The 12,511-nt window shown below is 48.4% G+C and overlaps 1 protein-coding gene across 14 annotated transcripts in view; it reads left to right on the top strand.

The window, feature by feature from the left end:
- AOPEP (aminopeptidase O (putative)) overlaps positions 1 to 12,511 on the top strand; it is a 273,680-nt gene that overhangs the window by 139,927 nt on the left and 121,242 nt on the right. For all 14 annotated transcript variants that reach the window (XR_014779644.1, XR_014779645.1, XR_014779646.1 and 11 more), the window contains 2 exons: positions 8,388 to 8,577; positions 11,778 to 11,884. Coding sequence is in view for 5 of the 14 variants with exons in the window: in XM_084784051.1 (XP_084640177.1) it covers positions 8,388 to 8,577; positions 11,778 to 11,884 (297 nt within the window). In the remaining 9 variants the exon portion in view is untranslated. The remainder of the gene's footprint in view (positions 1 to 8,387; positions 8,578 to 11,777; positions 11,885 to 12,511) is intronic.

Below are 12,511 nucleotides of genomic sequence, written 5' to 3'. Positions count from 1 at the left end.
TGTCACTCCCCACCTCACTCAGATTTCTCAGAGCAGCCACTGGCTCCATGTCACAGCTGCATGCTGTCTTTTCAGTTGTAATGTAACTTTGCAGCTGGTCAGGATGGGGAAGGGTGTGTTAATGCTGCGTGTTACACTGTCTGAAAGGAAACGAAACAAGCAGGGCGGCCTGAGGGCATAAGTGTTGTTCTCTAGCCTCTGCAAAACAAGTGTGGTCTGTGGCAAAGCAAAATCAGCCCGAGATTTCAGAGTGTACCTGTGTGTGTGTGAGTGTGTGTATGTGTGAGTATGTATATATGTGTATATGTGTGTGTTGTCTATGTGTGTGTGTTTGTGTGCTTCTGTGTATGTCTGTGTATGTTATGTGTATGTATGTGGTGTGTGTGTGTTTGCTTGTGTGTGCATATGGAACTGGTCCTGAGTTGAGTGCACTGAACTAAAAGGCCTGGCCTGCTGGGTAAGCATGCTCTCTCCAATGTCATTTATATTGGCATTTTAGTAGACTGTCTCTTTCTGAAACTTCTGTATTTTAAGAGCTGATTTCATTATTCTCTTTAAAAATGGATGCTTATTTATGTGACAGAATGGTACCCTAAGCTGCTATAGTCAGCCCTATAGGGTTCAACTTACTTTGCCAATGTCCCTGCCATTTAGAGTCAAAATGCCGAAGACGTGTCTTTTCCATGCTTCTTTTAAACTAGGTACCCAGAGGGAGTGGGCCTTGGTAACAGGAGCCAGCTGTGCGCTTCGTTGGGGCATGTTTCCTCTTTTGTTGGAAAAGCCAATGTTGTGGTATAGCATCTATTCATTTCTTCCGTGCTGAACATGAAAATGATGGCTGGAGCTGTGGTACCCATGTTGTGACCACAAGGTGCCAAGAGTAAAGATGAAAGTGGGAAATGTAAAGCCTAGAGTTCTGAGTCTGCTGATGAGTCGCTGAACAGGGGCCTCAGTCCCAGGGAGTCAACCTGTCCTACACGGCAGTCCGTGTCTTCTGTTGCTACAGCTGAATACAGGTGGAATCGGGTATAGCCACAGCTTGGGACACTGGAGGAGGAATTGCTTAGAAGGAAAGGATTCTCTGACCATCAGTCACATGTTGACATGCCCAAAGGAGGAGAATCAAGGGAGCCATTCAGAGAAATGAGCTACAGCTAGTGCCTCATACAAAAAATAAATATGGTTCTCCTAGGGAAAAGGTCAGCTAGAATCATGAGCTTCTGAAGAGAAAACGTGTGTTTATTTTGTTTCTGGGAAGGTTTATTGCCTTTTAAAGGGCACACTGTTAAGTTGAATGCTTTGAGAATGACCATCTGCCCTTCACTTTCTAGGACCACCCTGGAGAGCACTGGGCATCCTGTCCCTTGAGCTGTGTTTGGTCTGTCTATTGAGTTGCCATCTGAAGGCAGGAGGCTTAGCTACTGTTCCTAAAGCTCCCTTATTTACGACTCCCCAATAACCAGGTGATCCCTCATCCCTAACAGCCTCCTTTCCACAAGCAAGAGCTGTGCACTTTGCACACTGGGACTTCTGATAACTCCAGCAGGCTAATCCTTTTAACAGAGGTGGTGATGTGCACTGCGGCGGCTGAATAGTTCTTTACCAGCATCAGAGAACAATCCGGGAACTCATTCATTTAATTCATGATTTCTTTCTGTTTATACTTTATACAAACGTGCCAGTTGTTTGCATAGCTAACAAGCTCTGCCTTCATTATAAGCCATTACTGGCTAGTAATCATTGAAGCTGTGTTTGGATTTTAAAAACACAATAACCCTAATTAATTCCACCCTCAGAAATTTGGAACTTGCAGTGACTGACGCAGTCTAGGTTGAAATGTGTGTCTTTGCCTTCTCTGTGAAGCATTTGCAAGTCTTTTCTTGGCTTATAAACTAAGGTGAAAGACCTTATCATGAAAACTAAATGCCAGCCCAAATGCCCAAAGTGGCAAGCTTAAACTAGTGCCAGAGAAGTGACCTCCACGAGACTTGAGTCTCCATGTTCAGTGGAAAGGTGAATGGGAGACATGTTGCTCTTTTCTCTGTTTCTTCTTTAACTTTACTTATAAGCAACACATTAAAAGTACGTGTATACAGCAGGGAGTGTGAGGCATCTACATATGCGCATGTGCAATGCTTAAATCAGGCAGAACACGCTGATTAAAGCACCATCTTCCATCAGTGACCATCACCATCATCCTCTCCACAGCACCAGCCCTGCTGCCAACTCCCAACTGTCAAGGGACTTTAGAGCATCTTCCTCCTTTGTCTCTTTGAGAGCTTCATTTCTGGTGAATTACAGAGCTGGCTGTCATGCCTCCTCCCCAGGAGCTTCCTGCTTCCTGACAGTGTGGCTCTCTGGCAAAGGCACACTTCCTTTTTACTTCAGCACTGTGCTTCCAGAACCCTCCATCAGCCTTCAGTGCTTCTATGTATCAGGCCTATTGCTGTACAGACTGGCTTTTCTGATTCAAATAACCACTTGCCAGTCCTTAGAGCCACCTAGGTTTATTTCACACTGAACTTTGTATCCTCAGAGTCTCCTGCACCTTAGGTTTGCATGAACTAACTACTCTCTGGCTATAGGCCTACTGCTTTGAGGGAAATCCCCCTAGCCTCCTTTTCTAGATGTGGATCATAGGAAGGCTTGACTTGTGGATCCAATGAGTGTGGTTCAAAGGAAACTATAATTGAACTGTTCTTGTTGAAGGTGGTTGCAGGCTGTCGAGACTTGTCTCTTCATGAAAGAGTTTCCAGGCTTCTAGGTAACCACAAAGACAGAGGCGTCCATACAGTGCACATTCCATAGTACAGCAATTGGTCCACTGCTGTATTGTCATTCTGAGGCAAAGCAGAATGCATTATTGTACTAAAAGAAGACATGTCCTGTGTCATGGTGGGGGCCCATTGATTAGCTCTATAGGAACAACCATCGTCACTCTGGGTGAGAGGTGAGGGAGGAGAGAGTCATGTTTTGTCTCTGTGCACAGCAGTGGGTGCTAATTGGAAAGAACTTACCAGGAAGGTTGTCCAGACCTCATAGAGAACCCAGAGCTTCCAGCACCAGTGCGGGGAAAGACCATTCAAAACACACACTGCAACCCAGCTAATACATTCTTCTATGGTGTGTTTGGATGTGTCTCTGAAATCTCGGAAACAGTGGTGCCTGTGTGTCATAACTAAAAAAAAAGTGTGTGTGTATGTGTGTGTGTGTGTGTGTGTGTGAGAGAGAGAGAGAGAGAGAGAGAGAGAGAGACAGAGACAGAGACAGAGACAGAGACAGAGAGGAAGAAGGGAGAGAGGAGAGAGAGAGGAGGTGTATTTATCTGTTTTCATCTTTGAGAATCCAGAGATCACTAAGACAGCTCATGTTCTTCAAGAAATTGGGAAATTCAACCAGAGAGTGATTTTGTCTTGATTCTTTACCATTAAACACAGAATGCTCACACATAGTCCTGTGGACTTTTAGAAGAGCAAAGACACTAATCACCAACCCTGCCCGCCTCTCAAGGAACAGCCAGCTCCCCATAGTTGACCTAACTCCACCTAGCTTGAGAGATTAAGACCAGGCCACACCTCTCTGTGTGTGCAGTATTGGGCCATAGATGACTCTTCAGGGTTCTCTAGAGAGCACAGCTAGTCGATTTGTGTGCTAGTTAGTTTCTGTCAATTTCATACAAGCCTACACAAACCTGGGAAGAGGGACTTTCAACTTAGATATCGTTTCCATCAGATTGGCCTGTGGGCTAGCTAGCCTATGAGGAATCTTCTTGATGTGACTTGATAGAGGAGGGCCCAGCCTGGACTAATTGAAAGAGGAGGGTCCAGCCTGGGCTGTGTAGGAAAGGTAAGCTGAACAAGCCAGGAAGCCACATTCTTCTGCGGTCTCTGCTTCTATTCCCACTTCCAGATTCCTGCCTCAGAACAGATTGTGACCTAGAGGTATAAGCTGAAATAAACCCTTCCTCCTTAGCAAGTCAGTTTTGACCAGTGTTTTATCACAGCAAACAGAAGCTGACTGGGGTGAGCTGACCACCACCATCACAGCCACCATGCCTGGCTGGCCTGCTGTGTTTAAAATACAATGTCCTTCCCTCGGGTGTCTGCTTCCCAGTTTGCCTCTGCCACTTCTTTAGCCTCCTGCTGCTGCTTTCATCTTAATAGACTTGCTCTTGTTTTCTGTTCCTGCTGCCTGCCACATTCATCTCCTCCTCCACATCCTTATGGGTTTTTGTTTTGTTTTGTTTCCTGTTTAATTTCTTATTCTCATTATCTACTTCTTCCCTCCACTTACTCCCCCCAATTTGTTTCTTCCTCTTCTGTTTCCTTATCCCTGGTCCTCCATTTATCCAGGACCTTCATTTTGCTATCTTGGCTTCTATAGCACATTTACTTTTTGGTTGTTCCATTTCACCCCAAGAATATCACTCTGTAGTTTGGAGCCACACACCGGAGTCTGATGTCACCTGCTTCTTAAGGAGCATAAGGGCCCGAGCCACGGGGTAGCACTTCTCCCTCTACTCTGCCCTCTTTCTTTCCTTCTTACTGGGAAGAGGCTAAAGCATTGCTGGTCCAAAGGCCTGTTTTATCAGGCCAGTTCTGACTGTGATGTAGCCACAGAGAGCGGAGATCCTAAGATGTGGGGGGTGCCTTCATTTCCATGAGTCTGCTGGCAGAACACTGAGAAGTCTGAGGTCCTCACTCCAGGGGCTTGAGCTGCCCAGAAAAGCAGGAGCCTAGCAGCTGTGGCTGAGCCCAGAGAGTCTGGGCAGAGTAGACCAGAGTGAGACTGGGCCAAGGCTGGGTTGGGCTCCATTGCCTGGCAGTTCTGGCCAAGTGACCTGACTTGCCAACCTGGAGAGAGGAACTCTGTGCATCTTACTTTGACCATCTATAGACTTCGAAGGTTGGGGTAGAACAAGTGAAGGAAAAGCTCAGTGCGTGTGTCCTCGGGAGAGGAGGGCAGGAGGGGATGCTGGGACAAGGAAACAGCTGCTCCAGCAGAACTTGGTTTGAAAGACCAGCAGGGAAGCCACGTGGGTAATGTCAGTGCTAGGGAGGCAGAGACAGGAGGACCCTTCGAGTCCAGAGAATTAGGTAATGAGCCTACGAGTGACCATGTCTGAAACAAGGTGGTGGGGGGGCAGCTCCTGAGGAACACTCAGTGTTGTCTCCACTTATGCACATGCGCACAGTGTTGATAAAATGTAAAGCTGGCAGTTTGGGGCAGTGCCTAGTGACTCTACCATTGACCTGTGGCTGCTCGAGCCAACACTCATCTGGATACGTGAGTGGTCAGATAGTGTTACTTCAAAGACAGCTTTTCTGGGCTGCTGAGACATAGCTGCCTGAATTGAATCTCCCAGACCCACATGGTGGAAGGAGAAGGCCCAACTCTGTAATCTGGTAAATTGTCTCTGACCTCCACGTGTGTACCATGGCATGCACCCACACACACATGAAAAGGGGTGGGGCATCGACTAAGTAGCCTTTTCTGCTGAATTTAGTTCCCCTGATACAGTGGTTGGATGTAACAGTTTTCAGAACGGTGTCCTCTTGAGGTTCCTGCCAGTCTCTTAATCCAAAAACTGATCATGCCACACACCCTTAAGGTCATCCACAGTGTGTCACAGAAGAGGAAGGTGAAGAATGGCTGTTCCCTGACGACTAGTAACCAGAGGTAGAGGGGAAAGATTCCTCCAGGCCCTCCAGGCTGTGCTCTGTTCCCTTGAAGTGACAGATACACATTACAGTTGTCCAAACCACATCAGCATAGGATTAAATCACACAAAAGAAGGATGCTTTTATGTGATTGGCTCTAAGGTCTCTGGAACTATCCAGGTGGATGCTGGCAAAAGGAGAACTTTCTCTTTTCAGGGTCTCTCTTCCTCTCAATATGGGTGGTGGGTTTTATTTGTTGTTGAAATGTAGAAAAATGTTAAGTCTGCAGACGTTCAAGCTTGATAAATATGTATACATAACACCTCTGCAGAAGTGCACTTGCCCCACCCCCATCTCTCTCATCGCTACCCACTCCAAACACCCACCCCTCCCCTCCCAGAGCTCAGGATCTGCTGTAGCCTGGGGAAGAGGTGGCAGCTCCCACCCCTTTCTGCCCACTCAGCCTGGTGCTGACTCTCTCTCTCTCTCTCTCTCTCTCTCTCTCTCTCTCTCTCTCTCTCTCTCTCTCTCTCTCTCTCTCTCTCTCTCACACACACACACACACACACACACACACACACACACACACACATACATTAAGATGGGCTGGAAAAAAGCAGAAATAAATCAGACGCCAGCTCCTACTTAAGCTCTGATGAAAGTCTCCATTTCCTCTCCAAATTGAATTCCTCCCGCAGGAAGGGAGCAGCTCCTGCGAGTCACAAGGGCCTCCTTCCTCCTCTCCTGGAGGCATGTTTTAAATTAATGGACACAACACTAATCTGGCTGGGTAGGTTGCATTAAGGAGCAGTAAAGAGACAGTGTTCAGGCAGGCTGGGCTTGATACTTTGAGTGTCAGAGGCAAGCACCAAGCATCTACTACACTTGGCCTCTGTGGAGGAGTGGCCTCTGCCATGCTGGTGGTCTCCTAAGAAAGTGGCTCTGAACATTGCAGGCCTGCCTCTCCCTAGTGGGCCATAACTGGGCCTCCATTGGAACAGAGCAGTGGGCCCCAGGCAGGGGCAGTCCTCCTGCAAGTCCACTCAAACCCTTTTTGAACCTTCCTGGCTCGAGGCAGAGTCAGCCGTCTGGTCTCTGCCCACATGGCCACGGCTGTCACACTAGTCACTGGACCCTTTCCAGGCAGGCTCATCTTTGAGCCTGCTCATACTGTCTGAAGTTACTGTTTTGTTTTAGCTAAAGGTGTACTGCTGCCAGCAGTACGTCTGGACTGTTATTTACTTGTGCATTTCTGTGGCTTTTCATGGAGCGTCACACTTGGCAGAGCCAGGGTCATGCACTGAGAATGCCAGGTTGTGCCATGTGTCTTTCTTGTAAGGTAAAGGGAAGGCTGACTCCTGTGCTGGGAGGTCCCCCCTTGCCTTCCTCTTACATTTTTGTCTGATCTAGTAATCTGCTCAACTCTTGGTCCCTGTTGCACCGCACCCCTTTGTCCTCAGTGCCTCAACTCTGCTTTTAATATGTGGGGTTTCTGTGGGCTTTCCGGAAAGCCTGGCAGATGCTTTTTCATTTGCGTGCCTGCCCTGTTATTACTTCACATGAAAGCTGTCTATTTTGGCAGTCCTGACTCCCGCGATTGCAATTTAGCTCTCTGAGCTGAATGGGTGATATTGTGCAAGGGAAATATAGGTGGGGTTTTTCTCTAATGGTGGCTGTGGGGGTGGACCAAAAAATCCGCATGCCGCCGTCTTGGCTTGTGCAGAGCTGACATGATGGCAAACAAATGGCTTTTGAAAGAAGAAACTGGTATGCACAGTTCCCTACTTCGGGAGTTCTCACAACTCGCTTGCTTTAATTGATAGATTTGTTTTTAAAGGAAAAAAAGTCTTCATTAGAAAGAAGATAAACAAGTTCTAGATAAACACTATGTGCTGAAGATGGAAAGCAAAGCAAAGCTTCTGTTTGTCTCTCCTTTCTGACACCCAACTCTTCCCACTTCATCTGTGCAGTTTTAATCATGGTATTTGGAGTTACAGAAGAAGCTATGGAAAATGAGATGAGACAAGCCCCACCCCCAATCTGGTGCCAGCCCTGGGGCGCTCACACCCCTGGGCGGGTTAGTACCCCACCTTCATTTTCATGGTTCTCTGGTCACATGGCTGTAAGGGCCTGCAGCCTGCAGGGAGAGTCTTTGTTTTATAGACACGGGGCTCTTCTCTGGGCTACTCAGGAGTCTCCCCATACAGGACACCTGTTTGGTTGTTAATGCCACAGTCAGCTCCAGTGTGAAATGGAAGATTTGGGGTCCTATTCTTTTTGGCTTTCCCCGGCCTTCCGCATGACTTCCTGCTTTGCCTGTGAGCTGCTAGGATTTTTCGGCTGAACAGTCTTCTTTGATCACTCTCCTGACAGCACGGACTGAACACTCTCACACCTGCTCTTCTTTTAGAGTCCAGATTTCATAGTAAACGTTTCCATTGCCTTGTAATTTTTTCAGTATAAAACCTAGTGCAGGTTACTTATTACAGGTAATAGCAGCCTGATGACGAAGACAACTGCTGGCAGAAACAGCAACCTGAACGGCTGCCAGCAACGTAAACTGCCACTTGATTTAGGTCTAAAAGCATCCCAGCCACATCTCTCCATCATGATCTGGCATGCACACAGTAATAACAGATTTTGTGGGCTAAGAAAGCCGCCCCACAGAGTAGCCACAAGGACGGGTGCTAACAGGACTCCACATGTTTTCTCTCCCACTGTCTGCAGCCCACACATCGTCTTCCTCTCTCAGAGCACTTTAACAGGCACGAGGCATCTCTGTGGGATCCGCCTTTGCCATGAGATCGCTCATGCCTGGTTTGGCCTAGCCATCGGAGCCCGAGACTGGACAGAGGAGTGGCTCAGCGAAGGATTCGCCACTCACTTGGAAGGCGTATTTTGGGCTGAAGCTCAGCAGGTGAGTTCGAAGAACTTCCATACCCAGAATCAAGTTCTGATTTCATTCATACATTCATTTGTTTGTTCATTCAGTGGTTACATGCTGAGTGCACTAAGCACTATGTTTGCTGGATAAGTTACTATAAAAAGATGACGCCCTCCAAGTACATGGTCTAGAGATGGAGGGAACAGATAAACAAAAGAAACAACCGTGTGCTAAGTGCTGTGAGGAGAGGTGAGCCCCACACAGACTGGAGGGGAGCTGCTCTGTTCATGGAGTCAGAGAAGAAGCCTGCTAAGGACATATTTGAGCAGAGGCATGGAGGAGGTCAGGTTCCTCCTGCCCTCCGTAATACCCGCATGTTAAACATTAGCTCTGGGTGTTTTGTTTTGTTTTGAGAAGGGGTCTTCCTGCACAGCCCCAACTGGCCTGGAGCTCACTGTGTAGATCGGGCTAGACTTGAACTTGTGTGAATACTCTTCCCTAGCTGTGACTCATACCAGCAATGTCAGCTGTGAGGTTGAGGCAGGAGGATGGACTTTGAGGCCAGCTTAGTCTATATAAGTTCCAAGTCAGCCAGGGCTACATAACAAGACCTTGTCTCTCAACCTTCCCTAAAAAAAAATAAAAATAAAATAAAATAAAAAGGAAAAAGAAAGAAAGTAAATCAGGAGTGATAGCTATGGGTGAAGACCAGGCACCTGACGCTGTGCACTAGGTGTGTGACAGCCGGCCTCTGCGCCCACACAGTCAGGTGTCAGTGTGGCTGGGGCAACACGTGTTTTAGGGAACTCGGTATTTCTAGCTTCTTATGTGGTGCTCACTAACTCAGAAAAAATGTTCCAAACCAGGCCTGGTGGCTTACACTTGTATTCTGAGTGTGCAGGGGTTTGAGCAAGAGGGTCCCCACCCACAGCTTTGAAGGCACTCAGGCTCTGTAGCGATCTCCAAACTGGCTTCAGGTTGATGGACACCCTGTCATAAAACACAAAGTATACAAATCAGGGGCTGAGAACATAAGCCGGTGGCCATTCCTCTGCTTATCCCATAGGCTGTATGTTGAACCTAGAGGTTCAAGAGCTGAGATTGTGCTCAATGGCCATGCCTCTGCTTAGCCTACAGGATGAACAGCATGGATCAAACACTCTGACTACGTCCACTTTAACCTTGACCACTAGCACCTGAGCATGTGACTGCAGAACTGTTTCCTGCCTTCTTTCTACTTTCTAATCCTGGGGTCACTTCTTTTCTGGTGGCCTCCACTCTTGCCGTTCTGGGCTTCTTGGCATTTTTCTAAACCTCTCAAGCTTGTTTGTACTGTTTGATTTTGTTCAATATTCTGCCTGGTGAAATCTTTGTGTTTCAGTGGCCAGCTTGAGGTCCCATCTCTGAAGCCCAAACTGATTCACACCTCGCGCTCCCCCAACGTAGCTTTCCTGGACTCTGAGGTCCTGTTGCTTCTGCTCTGTGCCTTCCTTGTCCTCACTACGGAGACAGTGTCATCACACAGTGGGGCTATACTTCACTTGTCTTCTTGCCCTCTTCCCACATGGAGCTAGCAAGGACCCATCTGTATACCCTGCTGGAAAGCTACCCACCCGATTGGAGGAGAGGCTGGTTCTGAGCTGACCCAGCTCTGAGTCTCAGCTCTCCGGCTCACTAGCTTTCTGAGTACAGGCAGGCTATATGGCTTCCTTGGACCTCGGTTTCCCCCCTTGGGGACTCAAGTTCACATGCAGATGGGATAATGTGTGAGTGAGCTTAACACATCCTAGGCACATGGAAGCTGTGTGCGAAATGCCTGCTCCCTCCCCCCCCGCCCCCCGCCCCCCTTGGCATTCGGCAAAGGGTGAATACCAGCCTGTCTGTCTTTATCACTCCCCTAGTTCCCCTCTGACACATGCAGCATGCCAACTCTTGGCTTAATTGTAGCCACCCCATAGTGTCTCTTGACGTCCTTTTAAGAGAAACCCCTCTGTTACCACATGCCCTGCCTGTGTTCAGTTCCTGCCTCTGTCCTGAGCATGTCCCTACCAAGTGACAGAAACATGTCCCTACCAAGTGACAGAATTGGGCTCAGCTGCCTGCATGCCTTCCATGCCCTTTCTATGTTCTAGGTTCTGTTCTGATAGCTTCCTTTAACCATAACCACCTTTTGGAAGGCCTCACCTCCAAATACACCCACAATAAGCTCACGTTTTAATGTCTTGTGGAGCACCGTATGGATCTTCTGGCCTGTCTGTAACTCTGCCCTCCTGCCTTGGTGGTCGGCTCCCAGCCTGTCTTTACTCCTCCCCGTTTTCTAAGGACAGCACACTCTTTCCAAGCCAGTGGTACTCTCTTGCTCCTTGAAGTCTCTGCTCCTGTAATCTCAGACATCAGCACCTACCTGCAGAGACCTCAGGCCCCTTGTCTCCCTGCTGACAAGGAGCTCAATGGTCTTTCTTGAGCTGCACATTGCCCCCCATCCGCCCCCCACAGTCTGATACTAGTATTCTCACGTGGTAGTACAGTCTTCCGTCCTGACCCAGGGCCTACACAGAGATTTTGTGGATGCATTATTAGAGACCAGTAACTTCTAGAAAGGTCTACAGATCCCGAATGTTTCCTTCCTTGCAGGGTGCTCCTCTGCCTGCCTTCTCTTATGGAGATCCCAGCCATGTGGCCTTGTACGCACATCCCTGTGACAGCAGCCAGTTATGACTGCAGCAGTGTGACGGCCTCCCCTGCCTCCAAATTGAGTCCAGACAGTATACTTTTTTCTGGATCTCGGCAAACAGCGTCATCTGGATTACATTAGCAGGCCCCACTATAAACAGTCCTTAACAAAATTGAGGGTTGGGAAAAATAAGGGGTAAGTGGAGGGGCCTTTCCCCTCCCCGTGCAGAAACATGAGGCAGGGAAGGAAGGCTGGGTGGAATCAAAGGAGAAATGGCGTGTGGGGAACCACCCCCCACCCCCCCCTTTTCAGGTGAGTATTCTGGACTGGAGTGGTTTCCGGGGCCAGAGACCCAAAAGTCAGGGCTGGCCATCCCCATCAGCACAGGGCATTTTCAGGGCTTAGCTGCTGCTTCTTTGAAGAACTCAAGAGGGTCAGTTGGCCCTCTTCTGATGGAGAGCAAGGAGGGGGCAGGCATAGTTGTCCCTTGCAGAGGAGAGCCTGATCAACACAATAACTCTGGTTTGCAAATGTGTTTGTGTGTCTGTGTCCCATGCAGCTGTCCCCACACGAGGCCCTGGAGCAACAAGAGCTGAGGGCCTGCCTGCACTGGCGTCGCCTGCAGGATGAGCTGCGGAACTCCCCGGAGGAAATGCAGGTGTTACGGTAAGGTACCAATGCCTCCTGCCTCCCGCCTCCCTCCCACCCTCTCTTCCTTACCAGTTCCTTTTGAAATCAAACAGGGCTGCGGTCCTCACCTTCCAGGGACATGATGGCTGTTTTAAGTCTTTCAAGGCATGGGTTTTGATTTGCTTTCTGACATTTTTCTGGTGTGTCTAGTGTTGGGGAGAGGAGAGGAGAGGAGAGGAGAGAGGAGGAGAGAGAAATAACCAGCATGAGGCCATTTCAGAGACTGAATTCTTTGTTTGAAGTTCTATTAGTCACTTTATGTGGTGACTGTGGACTTGAAGAAGGTTAGGGCTAGACAGTTTGGCAGACAGTAACCCTTTAAAGCCAAAGAGAGGGAAATCTGTTAGAAAATATTGATTGCTTTGTGTTTAGTAGTAACAGATGTGCATGTCAAAGGGGCCTTTTGTTCAGTTGTTGCCCAGCAGGAAGCACTGCTCTCCTCACTCCCTGCTCCTGGGTGGTGTTTCCAGAGCACACGTGGCACTTGTAGAATTACTTCTTGCCATTTTTTTCCAAGCTCTGTTCTCTCTCCTTTGGTGCTCTTGTGCTATAAATACTTACCTGAAGCCTCTTGCCTAGGCCCCAGGAGCACCAGGTTGCTAT

This window comes from Acomys minous (assembly GCF_964271855.1).
Source record: "Acomys minous genome assembly, chromosome: 5".
Lineage (NCBI taxonomy): Eukaryota > Metazoa > Chordata > Mammalia > Rodentia > Muridae > Acomys > Acomys minous.
Note: the sequence above shows the minus strand (reverse complement) of the source record. Positions and strands in the feature narration are given on the sequence as shown.